The sequence below is a fragment of the Piliocolobus tephrosceles genome, chromosome 16 (assembly GCF_002776525.5).
Source record: "Piliocolobus tephrosceles isolate RC106 chromosome 16, ASM277652v3, whole genome shotgun sequence".
Taxonomy (NCBI): domain Eukaryota; kingdom Metazoa; phylum Chordata; class Mammalia; order Primates; family Cercopithecidae; genus Piliocolobus; species Piliocolobus tephrosceles.
This window is the reverse complement of record NC_045449.1, coordinates 19,401,495-19,423,348: the sequence shown is the minus strand read 5'-3', so window position 1 is coordinate 19,423,348 and position 21,854 is coordinate 19,401,495. Positions and strand designations below refer to the sequence as shown.

Sequence of the window (21,854 nt, the reverse complement as noted above, 5' to 3'; positions counted from 1 at the left end):
TCTTTCCTTGTCCCAAAATTACATTGTCTTAAGTATTGTGCTTTATAACTGCAGTTTGCTATCTGGTAGAACAAGTTATATTTTGATATTATTATAAAGAATATATTTGGTTGGGCATGGTGGCTCATGCCTGTAATCCCAGCACTTTGGGAGGCCAAGGTGGGCAGATCATGAGGTCAGGAGACCGAGACCATCTTGGCTAACACGGTGAAACCCCGTCTCTACTAAAAAATACAAAAAATTAGCCAGGTGTGGTGGCGGGCGCCTGTAGTCCCAGCTACTCGGGAGGCTGAGGCAGGAGAATGGCGTGAACCCGGGGTTTCACCGTATTAGACAAGATGGTCTCGATCTCCTGACCTCATGATCCGCCCACCTTGGCCTCCCAAAGTGCTGGGATTACAGGCTTGAGCCACCACACCCGGCCAAGAATACATTTTTAAAATATCATTTTCTATTTATTGTTGCCACAGAGAAAGCAACTTTCTGTCAAGATACATTGATCTTATATCCAGAATCACGCCAATCTATTAATTCTCACAATTCATCTACAGATTATTTTGAAATTCTACATAATCATGTTGTCTATGAATATTTTGTTCTTCCTAATTCTTATACCCTTTATTTGTACAGTGTTGACGGTGATAACAAGCATGCTGATATCAGAAAAATCTTTCCACATTTCACTAGTAAAAGTGATGTTTGCTCTAAGCTTTTCGTAGATAATCTGGATCAGGTTAGAGAAATTTCCTTCTATTCCTAGTTAACTAAGCTTTTATCATGAATGGGAGTTGAATTTTACCATGTGTTTTCTTCATTTATGGAGATGATCATGATTTTTCTTTTCTTTTTTTTTTTTTCGAGATGGAATCTCGCTCTGTCGCCCAGGCTGAAGTACAGTGGTGCAATCTCGGCTCACAGGAACCTCTTGCTCCCAGGTTCAAGTGACTTTCCTGCCTCAGCTTCCTGAGTAGCTGGGATTACAGGCATGTGCCACCAAACCTGGCTAATTTTTGTATTTTGTATTTTTGTAGAGACAGAGTTCCACCATGTTGGCCAGGCTCAAACTCCTGACCTCAAATGATCTGCCCGCCTCGCCCTCCCAAAGTGCTGGGATTACAGGTGTGAGCCACGATGCCTGGCCTGACTCTGACTTTTCTTCTTTTTAATGTGGTGAATGACACTGATCAATTTTAGATTTTTTTTTTTTAAGAGACAGGGTCTTGCTGTGTTTCCCAGGTTGGTCTCAAGCAATCCTCCCACCTCAGCCTCCATATGAGCCACTGTGCCTGGCCAACTTTAGATGTCATAAAACCTTTGTATTTTTGGAATAAACCTTACATCTCATGATGTATTCTATTATCCTTTTTTTTTTTTTTTTTTATCTTGCTAGTTTCTGAATATTTCATTGGGGAGTTTTGAGTTCAGTTTCTGAATATTTTGCTTGGGAGTTTTGCAACTATGTTCATGAGTGAGTTTCTTCTTTTTAATGTCCTCAGCAGGCTTTGGAATCAAAACTATCCTGACCTAAAAAAGTTGGGGATGTTTAATCTTTTCAATTGTAGGAGTTTGTGTAAGTCTGCCGTTACTTCCTCTTCTTTTTTTTCTTGCACTTCTGCCATGGAAGGTGTCATTCTTTAAATGCCTGGTGGAACTCAGTAATGAAGACATTCGGACTTGGAACTTCCTTTGTGAGAAAATTTTTGATTATAGATTCAATTTAATAGATATAGGACTACTCAGATTCATATTCCTTTTTTGCAGTTTTGGTAGTTATCTTTTTCTAGGAATTTGACCATTTCATCTACCTTGCCAAAGTTATAATAAGCAAATAGCTGTTCTTTATATCTTTTTATCTTTTTACTGTCTGCAAGATCTGTAACATGTTCCTTTTTCATTCCTGCCATTTCTGTCCTGTTTTCTTCATCATTTTTAGAAATAGGGTCTAGCACTGGCACCCAGGCTGGAGTGCAGTAGCATGATCATAGCTCGCTACACCACCAAACTCCTAGGCTCAATCAATCCTCCCACCTCAGCCTCCCAAGTAGCTGGGACTACAGGTGTGAACCACCGTGCCTGGCCAATTTTTGTATTTTTTGTAGAGACAGGATCTCACCATGTTGCCCAGGTTAGTCTCAAACTCCTGGGCTCAAGCAATCTTACCACCTCAGCCTCCCAAAGTGTCAGGATTATAGGTGTGAGCGACCACGCTTAGCCTGTTTTCTTTTTCATTGTCTTAACTTGGGGTTTTCAGTTTTAAAAACCAACTTTTGCCTCTTTCATCTCTTCTGTTGTAAATGTGCTTTCTGTTTAATGAATTAATTTCTGCTCTTTCTCATTCTATTCTTCTGATTTCTTTGGGTTTAACTTGCTATTCTTTTACTAATTTTTTTTTTTTTTAGATTTGACTTTCACTCTTTTGCCCAGACTGGAGTGAAGTGGCGCAATCTCGGCTCACTGCAACCTCCACCTCCAGGATCAAGCGATTCTCCTGCCTCAGCCTCCCGAGTAGCTGGGATTATAAGCACCCGTCACCACACCTGGCTAATTTTTTTTTTTTTTTTTTTTTTTTTTTTGAGAGGGAGTTTTGCTAGGCTGGAGTGCAATGGCATGATATTGGCTCACCACAACCTCTGCCGCCCAGGTTCAAGTGATTCTCCTGCCTCAGCCTCCTGAGTAGCCGGAATTACAGGTATGTGCCACCACGTCCGGCTAATTTTGTATTTTTAGTAGAGACAGGGTTTCTCCATGTTGGCCAGGTTGGTCTCGAACTCCCAACCTCAGGTGATCTGCCTGCCTCAGCCTCCCAAAGTACTGGGACTACAGGCATGAGCCACCACACCTGGCCTACGCCTGGCTAATTTTTAATATTTTTAGTAGAGATGGGGTTTCACCATGTTGGCCAGGCTGGTCTCGAACTCCTGATCTCAGGTGATCCACCCACCTCAGCCTCCCAAAGTGCTGGGATTACAGGCGTGAGCCACTGCACACAGCCTTGTTTTACTAGCTCCTTTTTTTTTTTTGAGATGGAGTCTTGCTCTGTCGCCAGGCTGGAGTGTAGTAACGTGATCTCAGCTCGCTGCAATCTCCACCTCCTGGTTTCAAGCGATTCCCCTGCCTTAGCCTCCCAAGTAGCTGGGGCTACAGGAACGCACCGCCACACCCGGCTAATTTTTTTGTATTTTAGTAGAGATGGGGTTTTACCATGTTGGCCAGGCTGGTCTTGAACTCCTGACTCGTGATCCACCCACCTCGGCCTTCCAAAATGCTGGGATTATAGGCGTGAGCCACGGCACCCAGCCACTAATTTCTTAAGATGGATGCTTAAATCATTAATTTTTCAGCCTATTTTCTTCTCTAACATGCATTTAAAATTACAAAATTGGCCAGGCGCAGTGTCTCACGCCTGTAATCCCAGCACTTTGGGAGGCTGAGGTGGGCGTATCACCTGATGTCAGGAGTTGGAGGCCAGCCTGGCCAACATGGTGAAACCTCCGTCTCTAATAAAAATACAAAAAAATTAGCTGGGCGTGGTGGCGGGTGCCTGTAATCCCAGCTACTTGGAAGGGTGAGGCAGGAGAATCATTCGAACCCGGGAGGCAGAGTTTGCAGTAAGCCAAGACCGCGTGTCATTGCACTCCAGCCTGGGCAACAAGAACGAAACTTCATTTCAAAAAATAAATAAATAAGGCTAGGCATGGTAGCTCACGTAATCACAGCACTTTGGGAGGCTGAGGTGGCCGGATCACCTGAAGTCAGGAGTTTGAGACCACCCTGACCAACATGGAGAAACCCTGTCTCTACTAAAAATACAAAATTAGCTGGGTGTGGTGGCTCACGCCTGTAATCCCAGCTACTAAGGAGGCTGAGGCAGGAGAATCAGTTGAACCCAGGAGGAGGAGGTTGTGGTGAGCTGAGATCGTGCCATTGCACTCCAGCCTGGGCAACAAGAGCAAAACTCTGTCTCAAAAAATTAAATAAATAAATAAAATTTAAAAATAAAATAAAATTACAGAATTTCCTTTTGTCCATGACTTTAACTGCCCCCTGTAAATTTAAATAGCTCAGTATTTTTATTATCATTCAATTCAAAATTCCATTATTCCATTAGTATTTCTTCTTTGACATATGGGTTATTTTTAGAAGTTGTTTTCTTATTTTTCAAACATATGGAGACTTTTCTCATTATCCTTGTTATTGGTTCCTAGCTTAATTTCACTGTGGTCAAAGAAAATACTCCACTCCCCCTGAAAAATTAAAAGAGTTCCAGTGAACTGGCTTTGACTCACTACCGGATCACCACTGACAGCTAAGTCTACTTGCTTTATTGCCTCTCCCCATGCCTCAGTTGACTCGTTCTATTTGTGAGGAATTTCAAAGTAAATTACAGATCTCTGGACACCTTTCCCAAAATAGTTCACTATGTGTGTCAGCAAATAGAGCTCAGTATTTGTTCACAGTTCTTTCGAGATAAAATGTATGCATAATGAAACATAAATCTTAAGGGTACTATTCAATGGATTCTGACAAATTCATACATCTGTGTAACCCAAATCTAGCTGCTTTCAAGATTTTCTTTTTGGCTGGGCACGCTGGCTCATGCCTGTAATCCCAGCACTCTGGGAGGCCGAGGTGAGGTCAGGAGTTCAAGACCAGCGTGGCCAAGATGGTGAAACCCCATCTCTACTGAAAACACAAAAATTAGCCGGGCGTGGTGGCGGGCACCTGTAATCCCAGCTACTCGGGAGGCTGAAGCAGAGAATTGCTTGAATCTGGGAGGCAGAAGTTGCAGTGAGCCGAGATTGCACCACTGCACTACAGCCTGGGTGACAGAGCGAGACTCTGTCTCAAAAAAAAAAAAAAAGGATTTTCTTTTTGTCTTTGGTTTTTAACTGTTTTATTATCATGCACCTAGGGGTGGGTTTCTTCCATTTATCCTGCTTGAGGTTTGTCTTCTTGAATTTGTGGCTTGATGTCTCTCATCATTTTTGAAAACAATTGTAGCTATTTATCCCTTCCAATATTATCTCTATCTTGTCCTCTCTCTTCTTCCAGGATGCCAATTCCATACGGCCGACTTTCAGTATTCTCTGTCTCCTGCCTTCTCGTCTATATTTTCTATTCTTGGGTTTCATTGTAGATATTTTCCTTTGACCTACCTTTCAGTATATAATTATCTCTTCAGTTGTGTTTAATCTGCTGAATTCCTGCTTTTGGTTATCATATTTTTCAATTCTAGAATTTCTATTACAATGTCTAAAAAATATGGCCAGGCATGGGGCTCAAGCCTGTAACACCAGAAATTTCTTAGGCGGAGGTGGAAGGATTGCCTGAGTTCAGGAGTTCAAGACCAGCCTGGCCAACATAGTGAAACCCCATATCTACTAAAAATATAAAAAATTAGTCGGACATGGTGGTGCATGCCTGTAGTCCTAGCTACTCTGGAGGCTGAGGCATGAGAATCGCTTGAATCCAGGAGGTAAAGGTTGCAATGAGCTGAGATGGCACCACTTCACTCAGACAGAGCAAGACTGTCTGCAATAATAAAAAAAAAAAAAAAAAAAAATCGGCTGGGCGTGGTGGCTCATGCCTGTAATCCCAGCACTTTGGGAGGCCGAGGCGGCCAGATCACCAGGTCAGGAGATCGAGACCATCCTGGCTAACACAGTGAAAACCTGTCTCTACTAAAAATACAAAAAAAAAAAAAAAAAAAAAATTAGCTGGGCAAGGTGGCAGGCGCCTGTAGTCCCAGCTACTCGGGAGGCTGAGGCTGAGGTGGAGCTTGTAGTGAGCCGAGGTCTTGCCACTGCACTCCAGCCCAGGCAACAGAGCGAGACTCTGTCTCAAAAAAAAAAAAAAAAAAAAAAAAAGGCTGGCTTCCTAGTTCTCTGCCATAATTCTCAGTGTGTTTTATCTCTTTTGATCATAGTAAAAATGTATCTGACAATTTCAGTGTCTGGAGATTGTTTATCTCTATTGCCTTATTGCCTTATTTTTGCTGGTTATCATTTATGTTGTCTTGATTCTTGTGTGCCTTATTATATGCCAGATACTACATTTGAAAAAATATATAGAAATAATTTCATGTCTATGAGATGTTATCTTTCTCTGAAGAGTTTTCTTTTTTTCTTTTTCTTTTTGAGACAGGGTCTCACTTTGTCACCCAGGCTGGAGTGCAGTGGCATAATCTCTGCTCAATGCAGCCTTGACCTCCTGGGCTCAAGCGATCCTTCTGCTTCAGCCCCCCAAGTAGCTAAGATTACAGGCGCCCACTCCCATGCCAGGCTAATTTTCGTATTTTTAGTAGAGACAGATTTTCACCATATTGCCCAGGCTGGTCTTAAACTCCTGAGCTCAGGCGATCTGCCTGCCTCAGCCTCCCAAAGTGCTGGAATCACAGGCGTGAGTCACCATGCCCAGCCCAAAGAGGTTTCTTATTTGCTTTTGTCAGGTGCCTTGGCTGTAACAATCTTGGAGCTGAATAGAAAAATCAGGAGGTTTAAATCATCAGGGGCCAAGCTGAAAGCCCTGTGAGGCTGCTCTGCTTCCATCTCTCCCTTATTCCTACGGCAGCTCTTTGAGGTCTTAACCCAGTTTGGAGAGATTTACCTGAGGCCCTCCTCTCAACCCCTTGGAAGGCTCTGAACATCAGTTTTTCTTGTGTCCTGGGCCCAGGGAGGCTGTCAAAAGTCTTGGATCAGTCTCTCAATCACCTCTATTGAAATCAGCAAACACTCCCAGAGGAGACAGGATTGGGGTAACCTCTCTGGATTTCTGTTCTCCTGGATCTTGCCTGGTAAATCTCTTCTACTTTGCTAGCTCTCTGATACCTTTGAGATAGCTGCTTTTTGTTTTTGCTTTTGTGTATTTCATTTACCTCTCCTACCTGTCCTCGGCAGGAGAAGGCTGGTCCAGTACCTACAGTACCTATTGCACTGTTCCAGGAAGTTGACTGCAGCTTCCTGCTCATGGATGATGACAGCAGGATGGAATTCCCTGCTCAGGAGGACCACCAGGCATTTTCTGCTCCAGACCCTCTACACCGTGGTGAGCCTAGGCCCAGGCCACGTGCAGTAGAAAGGCCTAGACTGTGAAATCAGATGGTCCTGAATTAAAATCTACACTTGGTCACTAGATATAAAGCAGAAGGCAAATGATGCCATTGTTGAGTGTCAGTTTCCTCATATGGGAAAAGAAATGGAGAGAAATCTCTCCAGCAGTTATGATTGGGAAGCTCGGATGAGTCCACACAGTGAAAGTATTCATAGTCCCCATGGAGACTAAGCCCAGGCTTTGTGCACAGTAGGCACTTATGAAGCGCAAGTGAACGATCAGAATGGTTAATAACCACCAGCCAAGGTAGAAAGTAAGCAATGCCAGCCAGGAAGCCCTTGGGAAAGAGGTTAGATACAGGACGCGGGAACAGTATCCAGACAGACGGATCAGCATGAATAAAGCTCAGATGAAGGAACTTGAGGGACCAGCACAGGAGGAGCAAGTGCCAGGGTCTGGCCGGAACACAACACGCCATGGGAAGTCAGCAGGCACAGAGTCAGGCCTCCAGGACAGACAGCCGCAGCCCTGCATGCCAGGGTGGGGAGCCTGCCTTTTACAGGCATGGCCACTAGCCCTGATGCACTCTGAACTTCCAGAAGGCCAGCTGCACAGCCTGTAGCAGATGAAGGGGGTGAGTGGGGATGAGGAAGAATAGGAGGCAAAGGGACAGATGGCGAGAGAGAATGTTGAGGGCTGCTTCAAGAGCCCAGGTGACAATCTGAATGTGAACAGTCAAGGGCTGGATGAGGCAGAGGCTGTCTTGGGGGTGCTGTGTGAAAGCTCTGCCACCCTACCCCGCAGGGCCCCTGCAGACTCACAGCCGTAGGGGTTGGTGCTTTTAAAGGTGACATCAATGGGGAAGTTCCACACCAGTGCTTGCCGCATATCTTGGCTCTTGGATGTGATCTGTGAGATCCCCTCCTCCAGACCCTGTGGGGACAGTGACAGAGATGGCTGGATTCAGAGCAGAGCCAAGCTGCTGCGGCTCCTCCCCTTATCTTCAGCAGGCAGTTGGGAGGGCTGTTTTCTCAGCTATCTTCTCCCAATACACTAACTTCCAAACAAAGGGGGCCAAGAGATGATGGAGTACCTCTTAAGTCTGTAGCATGACAATGCCGTAGCATGACAACCCTGGGAGGCCAGCCACTCTCCTGGGCACAAGGGCACTAGATCTGTTCCCAAGCTCTTGCCCCACTGAAGGAAATGGTCCCGCAGCGCTTGCACTCTCCTGCATCCCTACCCTCACCCGAGTGTCCCCATCGGTAAATACATAGATGTATTTTCTCCATCAAAAACAGTCCTTTTTCAACTCTGCTGCTTCTTCCACCCACCAATTCTCTGCTCCCTTTATAGCAAAACTGCTTCAAAGAGCTGCCACAATCACCGGCTCCAATTCCTCCCCTGCTATTCTTTTGTGACCCCACTCCAATGTGACTGCTGGCTCCAGCACTCTACCAAAGGGTTTTCTCCAATAACGCCTGTGACCAACATTGCTAGATCCAATGGTCATTTCTCTGTCCTCGTGGTACCTGACTCATCAGCGGCACTTGGTGCAGCTGCTTACTCCTTGATACACTGTTTTCCCTTGGCTTCTGGGTCTCTCCACTGCACAAGGTGGCCCCTGCTCCGTGGCTCTTGCTGGTTCCTTCTCAGTGTTGCCATCCTAAGGCTGCCTCTTTGGCCAGCTCATCTACCTGTGCTTGGTGATCTCATCCGTGTCATGGCTTTCAATGTGCTCTAGATATTGATGATTCCCAGATTCAGGTCTCTGGCCTGGTCCTCGCCTCTGCACTCTGGATCAGCACCTCCTCTTGGATATCCAGTGGGTGCCTCAACCTTAACCCATACCAGGCTGAGCTCCAGGTAGCTCTCCCCAATCTGTTCTTCTCACTGAAAGGCAGCTGCCTACTTCTAAGTGCTCACGCTAAAAGCCCTGCTGTGAGTCCTAACTGCTCCTTCTCTCAGACCTCACATCTATCAGAAGAACCCAGCGGCTCTATCTTCAGAGTATACCTGCAGTCCAGCCCCTCCCGCCACCCCACTGCTGCTGCCCTACTCTCCCATCTTCACTGCTCTCAGAGCCAACTGGGCTGCCCGCTTTTGCCCTTTCCCCGAGTCTATCCTTGTCGTAGAAGCCAGGGAATCTTCTAAAAACATAAGTCAGATCACTTTCTTCTCTGCTGAAAGCTCTCCAATGGGATCCCATCTCCCTTTGAGTAAAGGTCACAGTCCTTACTCTGACCCTCTAAGTTCTACAAGACCTGCCCAGGTGCCCCTCTGCTCCAGCTCCAGCCACTCTCCTGCTGGCTTGCTCTCCAGTGGCCACACAGCCTCCTTACTGGTCCTCAAACATGCCAGGCAAGCTCCTGCCCCAGGGCCTTTGCACTCTCTGCTCTTGCTGCCTGGACAGTTCTTATGGGTTTCCACATGGCGTGTTCCCTCACTTCCTTCAGGTCTTTAACTCGAAAGTTACTTTCTCAGCAAGGCCCTCCCTGGCAGCCTTAGCAAGATCGCAGACTCCGTCTCATCACTCATCCCTGTCACTTCCTGGCTTGGTCTCCCCTTGGCACTTCTGGCTTACTAACATCCTAGAATATGCATTCCTTATTATCTGCCCCCCCAGCAAGAACATGCACTCCGGGAAGTCAGGGGCTTCTGGTTTGGCTTTGCTCATCCCTGCATCCCCGGCACCCAGAAGACAATCAGTGAAGGGAAAAGATGGATTATCATCTCAGTTGTACAAACAAGAAAACTGAGGTTCAGAGAGCTTAAATAAGTTCAGCCTCCTTTTCTTTTCGTTTTTTTTTTTTTTTTTTTTTTTTTTGAGGCGGAGTCTCGCTCTGTCGCCCAGGCTGGAGTGCAGTGGCGCAATCTCCACTCACTGCAAGCTCTGCCTCCCGGGTTCACGCCATTTTCCTGCCTCAGCCTCCCGTGTAGCTGGGACTACAGGTGCCTGCCACCACGCCCAGCTGATTTTTGTATTTTTAGTGGAGACGGGGTTTCACCATGTTAGCCAGGATGGTCTCGATCTCCTGACCTCGTGATCCACCCATCTCGGCTTCCCAAAGTGCTGGGATTACAGGTGTGAGCCACCGCGCCCAGCCAGCCTCCTTTTCTTAAACTGCGATGAAGGTGAAACAAGCGCTCTGCAAACAGCAGAGTGCAGAGTGGGCTGAAGTCGTCACCATAGTCCCTCACCTGGTGGAGGCAAGCTACCCCTTGGGAAGTCCTGGAAGGAAAGCTCCTACTCTGTCTTCTGACTCCAGGTCCTCCCCACTGGCTAAGGAGGGGCCAAATGGTAAGCAGACTGGCCAGAGCGTCCACAGCTCAGCCACAGCCAGGCTGGCTCACTGGGGCCTGCCTCCTGCTGCAGGTGTTGCTCTTTGCTGCTCCAGGCAAGCTCACAGGGTAGCGCGTGTGAGTGCAGTCTTGGTGGCTGGATCAGGGAGTCCAACCGTGGCTGTGTCCTCTGCTCCCGCTTTACCAGGAACACTCATGTTTGGGTTCCCCTGAACTCAGTGTCTACCTCTCAACTGGTTCTGAATCAGGAGGGGAAGGGTATGATACCTTCAGAAACCCCAAAGGTCATGAAGGCAGTAAGGGAGGCCCAAGAGTCCAGCTTACCGCTGTGGGGGCCCAGTCCTGGCCGTACACAAAGCAGTACTTGCAGTAGAGGTCATCATACTCTGGAAACTGAAAAAAGCAGACAGATTCTGTCGACTGGTGGTATTCATGCTAAGGCCAATGCATTTGCTAGGCAGGTGCAGCCAAGAGGAATTCTGAATGTGAGACACCTGGGAGTGGGTCTAAGTGACAGCTGGAGATGTGGACGTGGCGTTCAGAGGAGAGGCTGAGGACCAAGATGCGGGAGTCCATGGGAGACTCCCAAGTGCCACGGCCTCTGGCTTTTGCTCAGGCTCTGCCTTCTGTCTGATTTGTCCTTTCTACTTCTTCATCTGGGAAACTCTTGCTCACCTTTCAAAACTTACCCTTCAGGGAGCCTGCCCTAACTCTCAGGCTGGTTTAAGGTCTCCTCTTGGCTCCCTTAGCCCTGTGCTTCCCTCCATAAAAGCAATGATTGCCTGTGTCTAAGTCTGTCAGTTCCTCTAGACCATGAGCAGAGCACAGATTTAATGCCTTTCTGTGTCCCCACTGCCTGGCACAGGGCTGGGCACAGATAAGGTCTAAGGCAGGGATCCCCAACCGTTACCAGTCGGTGGCCCGTTAGGAACGGGCCCACACAGCAAGAGGTGGGCAAGAGGTGAACAGCAGGCGAGCAAGCAAAGCTTCATCTGTACTTACAGCTGCTCCCCATTGCTCGCATGACCATGGGAGCTCCACCTCCTTATCAGATCACTGGCGGCATTAGATTCACATAGGAACTCACACCCTGCTGTGAACTGCACATGTGAGGGATCTAGGTTGCATGTTCCTTATGAGAATCTAATGCATGATGATCTGTCACTCTCTCCCATCACACCCAGATGGAACCATCTAGTTGCAGGAAAGCAAGCTCCCACTGATTCTACATTATGGTGAGTTGTATAATTATTTCATTATTATTTACAATGTAATAATAATAGAAATAAAGTGCACAATAAATGTAACATCCCCAAATCATCCCAAAACCATCCCTCGCCACCTCCTGTCCATGGAAAAATTGTTTTCCATGAAACAATTGGTGCCAAAAAGGTTGAGGACCACTGGTGTAAGGGAATGGTGCTGAAGTGAAAGGTCTGAGAAGCCATCATATTCAAGGCTGGAGCTGAGGCCCGAAAAGAGGGAGGTGCTGAGAGCAGAGGAGGGAGGAACACTGTCAGTGTGAGTGTGTGTGTGTAGGGGGTCAATGATGCTGAGAGCATAGACACATGTGACTCAGCCCAGCCGAGAGCCCCTAATGGGATAGAATAGGAGAGTGGGGAAAGACACTCTTAGGTACTAGGCTAAGGAAGAGGCAGACAGGGTGGGAGCATGGAGTAGCATCCCTGATGAAACAGGAAGGCAGGAGACACCTACAAAGCATCAGGCCCTGTCAGAGCCTTACCCAAACCGTCTCAGTCAATCCTCACAATAATCTAATAAAATAATAATAAACACCACCTCCAACAGCCTGGGAGGACAGTGTAGTGAAGCTTTGAGGTCAGATAGGCGTGGGTTCAATTTCCAGACAGAACAGTTCCTTTGGTATGTTTCCCCGGCTGTAAAATGGAGGTGTTAGTTAGTAGTGCCTGTCTGGCAAGATTGTAAGGATGGACCAGTGCCGAGCACCGACTTTGGGACATATTAAGGACTTGGTGAGCATTGGTTTATATTTACAATAAATGATTCCTCTAAAGTGTAGAGGGATAGAGAGTAGCGTCCCTCAGGCCTGGCAGGCACACCTTCCTTGGGTTATTCCAGGCCACCACCATCGTTGGATGGTTGGATTCGAACCCCAGTCCAAGGATCTAGGGATTCAGAACGTAGGACAGTAGCTCCACACCGGACACGGCGCAAATGCTGGAAACTCAGCCAAGCCTAGGCTCCTCACTTTACACCCTGGGAGGCTCCTGCCAGTGATCCAACCAAGTGAGCATGATCCGTGCGAGGGTCCACAGGCTTGGCCGAGTGTGACCTCGGTACTAGCTCAACATCTCGAGGTCTGCTTCTATTCCTGCCCATCGGGACTCAGGATCCCGGCAACCTCGCGCCAAGCCCTCCAATGCTGGCTCCCCTCCCCCGCCTAATCGAGAGGCTCAGAGGAATGACGTGGCTCTCCGGGGGCCACGGGGCAGCCCGGGGGGTTGCGGGAAGGGCCCCGGGGGACGCTGGGGGACGGGCCCCGGCGGGGTCCACGGCCGCTCACCTGGGCGCTCTCCACCTGCCCGTTGACCATGAGTAGAAAGACGCTAGGACTCGCGGTCGCCATGGCAGGGCTGGGGGTTCCGGGAGGACCCACCTAGGCCGCGCGCGGTTGCTAAGAGACGCCGGCGTTGCCCTAGAAACAGACGGCGTAGCGCGCAGGACACGTTTCTTGGCAGCGACACCTTCGCGAAGGCCACGCGAGTGTGTGTGGGTGGGTGTGTGGCACGCGCAGGCGCAGTGAGCAGGCGCCGTCATAAGGGGGCGAGGCTTTTGCGGGGCGGGGCACAAGGGGCGGGGCTCCACACCGAGGCTCCACCCCTCCTTGGGGCCGATATGACCGAGACCTGGGGCGGGAGCGTTGACTTGTGGGGTAAAGCCAGCCCTACCGCTCGACTCAATTGCACCCTCAGGGAGTGTGTGTTCACTCTGACTCGGCCCGGCTCCCCCCTCCCCGCCGAAGCGCGGAGGCAAATGAGAGCTGAGTCCTGGGGAGCAGCGCCCCGACTCGCCCGCAACAAGCCGAGTGTTTAAAATGCGTTCAGCCACTAGATGTCGCTGTGGCCCCACCGCGAGGACGCGGAGGGAGGTGCTGCGGAGCGTGGCGGCGTGACCACAGCAGTCCCGGCTAACGCTGGAAGGCCGGGTGCTCGGACCAGGCTCCCCAACTGGGGCCAAGCAGCGTCCAAGCAGGTGAAAGGGATGCGCCCTTGTGGCTTGGAGACCCTCGCCCTCGAAAAAGTTTATTAAACAAACTTGGGAGGGACCTCAAGAATCCCTACATCCTGCTGGGCGCTGTGGCTCACGCCTGTAATCCCAGCACTTTGGGAGGCCGAGGCGGACGGATCACGAGGTCAGGAGATCGAGACCATCCTGGCTAACACGGTGAAATCCCGTCTCTACTAAAAATACAAAAAAATTTAGCCAGGCGCGGTGGTGCACGCCTGTAGTCCCAGCTACTCTGGAGGCTGAGGCAGGAGAATGGCGTGTACCTGGGAGACAGAGCTTGCAGGGAGCCGAGATTGCACCACTGCACTCCAGCGTGGGCGATAGAGCGAGACTCTGTCTCAGAAAAAGAAAAAAAAAAAAAGAATCCTTACATCCAAGCCATCGCTTTAGTTTGAAGCTGGGGAAACTGAGGCCTGCAGTGGGTAGCGCCTGGCACTCCAATCAGCCAGCGTTCAGAGGAGTTGCTAGCTAGAATCCATGAATCTGTCAAGATACAGTCTTGAATCTTCGTAGCCTGTCACATAGTAAGCACTTGGTAACTGCTAACTTGTTGATAAATGAGTAATTGAAGACATCTCCATTTTACAGAGGAGGAAACAGATTCAGATGGCAAAGGCAGGTAAGTAGCTAAGTCAGGATTCAAACCCAGGACTCCAGAGGCTGGCAACCCCCACTGCCTCTGTCTTGTCCTGGGCCAGCCCAAGAGCATCTGTTGGCACAGATGTCAAAGGAGATGTTGGAGACATTATCTCAGATCCAGGAAATGAAGGGATTCACAGGTGTGTAGACTCCCGGGAGGCCAGGCTCCAACCAGGGATCCCAGGTTATCACACCCTGCAGCTGCCTGCTTGGGAGCAGACTAGGGGAATCCCATCAGCCGTCTGCATGAGGGAGAGAAGGAGCAGTTTCAGCCCAGCCTGCACCCACTGAACCATCCCCTGCCTGGTGAGCAAAGATATTTGATCAGGGGAGCGGGGGCGGTGGGTAAGCAGGTTCACACATCTGACAAGAGCAGCTGGGGGAGGGTGCGGGTGGGCTGGTGGCCTAAGTGCTACACCCAGAGCTCAAGACAGGGCCATTTCCCCTCCTAGAGAGGGGGTCATACTCCCTTCTTCCACCCCGTCCATCTCTTTCTGGTTAAAGTGCTTTCTCCCACACATTCTATCAGTCTCACTCAATTTTTTCCTCCCTTTGGCCTTTGAGGCTTGATATTGCACAAAAGTTAGTTTTCAGCAAAATGCTTGTAGTTATCGAATAACTGGGGGGGCTCCCAGTAGTTTAAGACCTGGCTATACCAAAGACTGCCCCACATTCGAATAGGACACAATGGGGGAGTCTCCCCAAGGGGTAGGAAGTTCTAGGGTGGCCTTCAGGGGTGCAAATAAGCCCGAACCCTGGTTCTTGGGGAATGGAAGACTCCAGGATAGGACGGGAGGGTGACCAGACCTAACTTTAACAAGTCTAGTGGTATTAGAATGGACTTCGGGGGAGGGAGTCTCAGGGACTTGCATAGGGCCTGCTGGAATCCTGACCACCAGTTCAGGGGGCCCAGTGGAGAGCCTGGTGCACTAGAAGTCCTTGGGCAGGCTGCCCTTCAGGTCAGGATGGTCAGGTTGGAGGAGAAGGTAGTCTCTGCTGATGCTGATATGCAGTGATCTCAGCAGGACACTCTGCAGCTCTTGGGGTGGGATGTAGGGATGGATCTTCAATGGGGTGGGGCCGACCCTCAGCCCGGTCTGCACCAGTCCAGCCATGCTGGTTGTGAACATACATTGCCAAGCTTCCCTGCCTGTGCCTGTGCCAAGTCTCTCCACCCCCAGATGCCTTCCTGGGCTCCTAGACATTCCTCGCTCCCACCTCACTCTCAGTACAGCTCTGTCCTCTGGTGCACTCCCACACAGTCCCCTCAGGGAAGCTTCCAGCGCATTGGGCAGGCAGGGCTCTCAGTCACTGGGCAGGGGTGAGGCTGGAAGCTGGCTCAAACAGAGCAGGTGTCAGCGCCAGCCCTCTTCCCTGCATGTGCCTATGGCCATGGTGCTGCCAGGCAGCTGGCCAGAACTCCTGCAGGGTCCCAAGCACCCTGGCCATCTGCCTCCCCCAGCCTCTCAACCATCCCAGGCTTCTGCTCCCACCCTTACTGAAATCGGGTTTAAATCCCTGGCCCCAGCAGAACTGTCTCAGGAAGAGGAAACAGTGGGACTGGGTGGCCAGGGGGACAGGTTCTACAGCACTGGTGAGCGACAGAGGCCTTGCCAGTTGTGCCAGGGCCAGGCTGCCAAACCCAGAGCCCTCGGGCCCTGCTGAGGACAAGAGCAGCTCCCCCATGGTGACTTGATCTCACAAGAGTCCATCTGCAGTCAAGCTGGACCCGAGGTCACACTGAAGTGGGACCAAGGCCAACTGTGGAGAGAAGAGGCAAAGGGGAAGTGAAGAGGCTGGAGAGGTGGAGAGGCTGGGGGGCCACCCTCCTGGAGCCCCTCTCCACCACCCCTCCTAGCTGTGCACCCACCTGTCAAAGCAGTTGGCACCTGTGAGCACCCGCTCTTGGAAGATGAAGGCCCCCTCACAGCGGCACCTGGTGTCCAGGAAGATGCTGGCCTGGCAAAGCCATTTGTCTGGGCCCTTCTTGCTGGAGGCCTCAGCCAGCCTGGACCCTGCACCTCAAGAGACTGAGGCCTCAGAGCTCAGCTCCGGGTCCCACGGCCTTGCAGGTCTACCATGCATCTCTTTCCATCCAGCCCCTGTGACCTCTGCAGCCCAGCTTCCACCCCTCACCCCTCCAGCTCAAAATCAGACTGCCTGCAGGGGAATCCTATGTGACTCTGGGAAAGTCCTTTAACCTCTCGCAGTCTGTTTCCTCATCACACCCAGTTGTTGTGAGGATTAAATGTGATAATATATGTCAAAGTTCCATACATTTGTAGCTATTCTTTTTTTTTTTTAATTAAAAAGTTTGTGGGCACATAGTAGGTGTATACACTGCAGCAATTCTTGTTGCTAAAGTAGTTCTTGGGATGCTCCTGCTTTTTCATGCCTCCTGGTTTGCGCATGCCATTCCTTCTACCTAGCTCATCATCTACCTATCTGCCCAGAGAACTCCTATGTAGCCTTCAGAGCCCACCCTTGTGAAGTCTTCCTTGAACGCCTCTCCCCTTGGCCCCACAGTCTTCTCCCCACTTCCCACCCACACGCTCATTATAAGTGGGTGTCCAGCTCTGCTTGCTTTTCTCTCTAGACAGGGAGCTCACTCATCTCTAAGGAAGCTGGGCCTCCTTGAGGACAGCCCTCCATCTGCTCTGCCCTGGTCATCGTGGTCCACCCTCAGTGCCTTCAAGGGTCCTGTCTGATCTGCATGGAGCTCCTCCCCGCAGGCTGAAGACCGAGACCCTTGCTCCCTGTCGCCTTCTCTGTGTTGGACCCATGTTCCTGTTGCTCAAACCCAGGACTGGGTTACTGGTTTCAAGAGAACTGGGGCCCTGACCCTTGGCCTTCTAGGGATGGAAGGCAGCCCCCCTTCCTCTCTATTCCCCAGGTCCTCTACCTGCAGCTTTTTTTTTTTTTTTTTTTTCCTGTAGAGAGGGAGTCTCGCTCTGTCACCCAGACTGGAGTATAATGGCGTGATCTTGGCTCACTGCAACCTCCGCCTCCCGAGTTCAAGCAATTCTCCTGCCTCAGCCTCCTGAGTAGCTGGGAATACAGGCGCACGCCACCATGCCCGACTAATTTCTTTTGTATTTTAGTAGAGACAGGGTTTCACCATGTTGCCCAGGCTGGTCACGAACTCCTGAGCTTAGGCAATCCACCCGCCTTGGCCTCCCAAAGTGCTAGGATTACAGGCGTGAGCCATCATGCCCGGTCTTTTTTTTTTTTTTTTTGAGACGGAGTCTTGCTCTGTTCCCCGGGCTGGAGTGCAGTGACGCGATCTCGGCTCACTGCAAGCTCCACCTCTCGGGTTCACGCCATTCTCCTGCCTCAGCCTCCTGAGTAGCTGGGACTACAGGTGCCCGCCACCGCGCCCGGCTAATTTTTTGTATTTTTAGTAGAGACGGGGTTTCACCGTGGTCTCGATCTCCTGACCTTGTGATCCGCCCGCCTCAGCCTCCCAAAGTGCTGGGATTACAGGTGTGAGCCACCACGCCCGGCCCATGCCCGGTCTTAACCCACCGCTCTTTACCAAACAGCAGCAGCAGCAGCAGCAGTGGCCACATCTGCAGAGCAGGCCTGGACCTTGTCCCCGGCTGGGTTTGGCCTCTGCCCTGTCGGTGGAGGAGATTTAACCTCTCCGGTGCCCCTCCCTACCACCCCCATAAGGCTCGTGTCACTGGGCAAAGGGGAAGCAGCCTGGAGTAGAGGAAGCTGCCCAGCAGGGCCTGACCTGAGACTCGGGATGGGCAGTCCTGGGGTGCACACTAGGGGCAGGCATCCTGCATACAGACTTGGTGCTGGGGTCTCCAGATCCTCCTCCCAGGAGCTTGTCCTGGGTCCTGGGGCAGGGGAATTCTCAGAGTCCTGCTCTGCCTCCTGTCTCAGGTAAGAGGCAGAGAGGGCGGCCGGCTGAGACCAACAGTAATGATAATAATCCCATGTGACCTCTCTTTACACCCCATGAAGTCCTGAGCACTGTGGCTCTGAGCTCCTCACAGTGACACCCCAGACCAGTGCTCCTAGCCCACCCCCCTTTTTTTGAGACGGAGTCTCGCCCTGTTGCCTGGGCTGGAGTGCAGTGACACGATCTCGGCTCACTGCAAGCTCCGCCTCCCAGGTTCACACCATTTTCCTGCCTCAGCCTCCTGAGTAGCTGGGATTACAGGCGCCCGCCACCGTTCCCAGCTAATTTTTTGTATTTTTAGTAGAGACGGGGTTTCACCATGGTCTCGATCTCCTGACCTCATGATCTGCCCCACCTAGGCCTCCCAAAGTGCTGGGATTACAGGTGTGAGCCACCGCGCCCGGCCTCCTAGCTCCCTTTTACAGATGGGGAAGTCGAGGCTCAGAGACAAACTGACTTCCCAAGATCACAGTGAGTTGGAAGCAGAGTTGGGATTCAAATCAGGGTCCCTGTAACTCCGAGTCCCTAAATCATTTCTCTCAAAGGCCTTATAGGTCTTTTCTTCTGTCTTTGCCTCTCGGCTCTTTAGTGGAGGGGCCACGCTTGGAATGCCTGTTGCTTGAAATGCTTGGCACAGCCCAGGCACTTGGCTGAATTTCACAAATGGTGCTAAGTCAATACCCTTTATGGCCTGTCCCTGACGATTCCTTGGGCCTCACCTCACCCTTCCCCTCAGTCTTGAAGTACTGTATGCCTGCGGTTCTAGGGTGGGCAGGTCTATGCAAACCAGAAGCTACGTGGGCTGAGAGGCCAAAGAAAGAGGCAGACAAATCCGGTTTCTCAGAAAGAAGCATTTTATAGAGGCATACGAACAGAAGCTATGTCTTGGGCGGTCATGAGACACATAGGTCTCCACACTGTGACACCCAGAGTTAGGGCATGTATAGCACAGGGAAAGGACATACGTGCTTCAGAAGGGGTGTGTAGGACAATTGATCAGCGTTGCCAGTGACAGTACATAAAGTAGAAATCTTAGAGGCCTTTCTGGAACTGGGGTCAATCAGAAGCCAGCGTGGCAGATTCGCCTCTGAAATGGAGCCGCAGGGCTGGGCGCAGTGGCTCAAGCCTGTAATCCCAGCACTTTGGGAGGCCCAGACGGGCGGATCACGAGGTCAGGAGATTGAGACCATCCTGGCTAACACGGTGAAACCCCGTCTCTACTAAAAAATACAAAAAACTAGCCGGGCGACGTGGCAGGCGCCTGTGGTCCCAGCTACTCGGGAGGCTGAGGCAGGAGAATGGCGTAAACCCAGGAGGCGGGGCCTGTAGTGAGCTGAGATCCGGCCACTGCACTCCAGCCTGAGCAGCAGAGTGAGACTCCGTCTCAAAAAAAAAGAAATGGAGCCGCTTTGGCCTCTGCGCCTGCACATGACGTTCTCAACAATGTTGTGTGTTTGTTTTTTGAGGGGAAGTTCACATAACCTAAAATCAACCTTTTTTTTTTTGAGACAGAGTTTCGTTCTTGTTGCCCAGGCTGGAGTGCAGTGGTGCCATCTCGGCTCACTGCAACCTCTGCCTCCCCGGTTCAAGCGATTCTCCTGCCTCTGCCTCCGCCTCCCGAGTAGCAGGGACTATAGGCGCCCGCCACCAGACCCAGCTAATTTTTGTATTTTTGGTAGAGACAGGGTTTCCCCATGTTGGCCAAGTTGGTCTCAAACTCCTGACCTCAAGTGATCCACCCGTGTTGGCCTCCCAAAGTGCTGGGATTACAGGCGTGAGCCACTACATCCGGCCAATCAACCATTTTTTATGTGTATAATTCAGGGGCATTCTGTATATCACATTTGCAAATGCTGTTCCTTTGTTCTAGAAAGTCCTTCCTGCCATTTCTGCCTGGAAGCTTCCTGTTGAACTTCAAGAGCCAGATAAATGCCCCTTCCTCTGGGATGTCTTTCTTCGGATCCCCAGCTTGGTCTAGGGCTCTCCCTGGGCTTCCTCAGCCCCTTGGTCACAGCTCTTCCACACTAGTGGTCTGACTTAGTCTCCCCAGCCAGACTCAAAGTCCCAGCATATGCAGTGGAGGGTGGGTGCACTGGGATCATGTACTAAATGCTTGTTGAGTGAATGAGTGAGTGGAGGTCTTTGGGGAGCACTCTGGAGGGCCCTGGGGCCTTGTGAGTGGGGCTGGGCCCTCGGGTTCCAGCCACAGGGAGGGCCTAGAATCTGACATGGGGAGAGACAACTCGGATCCACCTCCTGCAGCATAACAGAATAACCCAGTCTGGGTCTGAGGCAGAGCCCGAGGTGGGATAGAGGGCCCCCAGTGTCCATCTTCAGCCTTTCCTCAACTTGCAGTGTGAGCCCAGGCCAGTCATTGCTGTATTCTGGGCCTCAAAATCTTCTTTAATGAGAAGAGGGCATTGCCTGGACTATCTCACTCTCCTGTTAAGTCATTTGAAGGGCTGCGGGAATCCCTGGCCTCTCTAAACCATGACTCAGGGACTAGGCATGCCCCCCTTACCCCTGAAGCTCATGGGAGAAAGTGCTTGGAGTAGCTTCTTCTAGGAGTTAGTCAGCAGACAGAGCTGAGTTCCAATCCAAACTCTCCCTCTCACTGGCTGTGTGACCTTGGGCTGTTTGCTTAACCTCTCTGAGTCTCACCTTCTGGGAAAATGAGGATCATAAGGTCCCTACTAGTAGGGCTCAGTAAATGTCAGCAATGGTCTCCACGGGGAAGATGACGACATGATTGGAGTCCAGTTTACTTGTAGACAGACAAGTTGAATTGCTGGCCAAATTCTGAAAAAAATTTGTAGGTCTTTAAAAATCATTCATTTTGGGGCCGGGCACAGTGACTCATGCCTGTAATCCTAGCACTTCAGGAGGCTGGGGCAGGAGGATCGTTTGAGCCTCCAGGAGTTCAAGATCAGCCTGGGCAAATAGCGAGACCCCGACTCTAAGAAAAATACAATAAATAAATTAGCCAGGCGTGGTGGTGTAGGCCTGTGACCCCAGCTACTTGGGAGGCTGAGGCGGGAGGAGCACTTGAGCCAGGGTTCAAGGATGCAGTGAACTGATGGCGCCACTGTATTTCAGCCTTGGTGCCAGAGCAAGACCCCAGCTCTTACAAAACAAAAACAAACCCAGATCCATGAGTTCTGTTTCTTACATTGGATGTTGCTGAATATAAGCGCCTCTGACGGTTCTAGGATGCTTGTTCCTAAGAGCTACATTTTCCCCCTCTGAGAAATAGCGAAGTGGGTGACATGCCTTTTTTGTTTTTGAGAACTGCTACGAAGAAAAAACATGAAGCATGGCAAAGAGATAGCGAGGGATGGGGGGCATATAGGGTTATGGTAGACAAGCAATTCTCCTTTCACGAGAAGACATTGGAGCAAAGCCCAGAAAGAAGTGAAGGGTTGAGTCATGCACGGATCTGGGGGTGCGCACATCCAGGCAAAGAGCACAGTCAGTGCAAAGGCCCTGCGTGGAGGGAGGGGCAGTCTGGAGCCTGCCTGCACTGAGACAACTGTGCACCTCTTCCCAACTCTGCATTCGGCGTGTCATGCTGGTAGCTTGCAATCAGCCATGGAAGGAATATTTAAACCAACGAAATTGGCCAGTGCTACAATCAGGGCTTTACTATTTTATGTTTTATTTTTTCTCAGAAAACAGGATGTGC

At 50.5% G+C, this 21,854-nt stretch overlaps 1 protein-coding gene across 4 annotated transcripts in view; it reads right to left on the bottom strand.

Moving 5' to 3' along the window:
* B9D1 (B9 domain containing 1) overlaps window positions 1-13,135 on the bottom strand; it is a 29,440-nt gene extending 16,305 nt beyond the window's left edge. For 3 of the 4 annotated variants that reach the window (XM_023194811.3, XM_023194812.2, XM_023194809.2), the window contains exons 1-3: window positions 12,899-13,135; window positions 10,678-10,746; window positions 7,872-7,983 (exon numbers count right to left, since the gene is read on the bottom strand). In XM_023194811.3, the coding sequence (XP_023050579.1) occupies window positions 7,872-7,983; window positions 10,678-10,746; window positions 12,899-12,961 (244 nt within the window). In that variant the 5' untranslated portion in view covers window positions 12,962-13,135. The remainder of the gene's footprint in view (window positions 1-7,871; window positions 7,984-10,677; window positions 10,747-12,898) is intronic. The other variant, XM_023194810.2, reaches the window with a different exon arrangement.
* Between the last annotated feature and the right edge of the window lie 8,719 nt (window positions 13,136-21,854).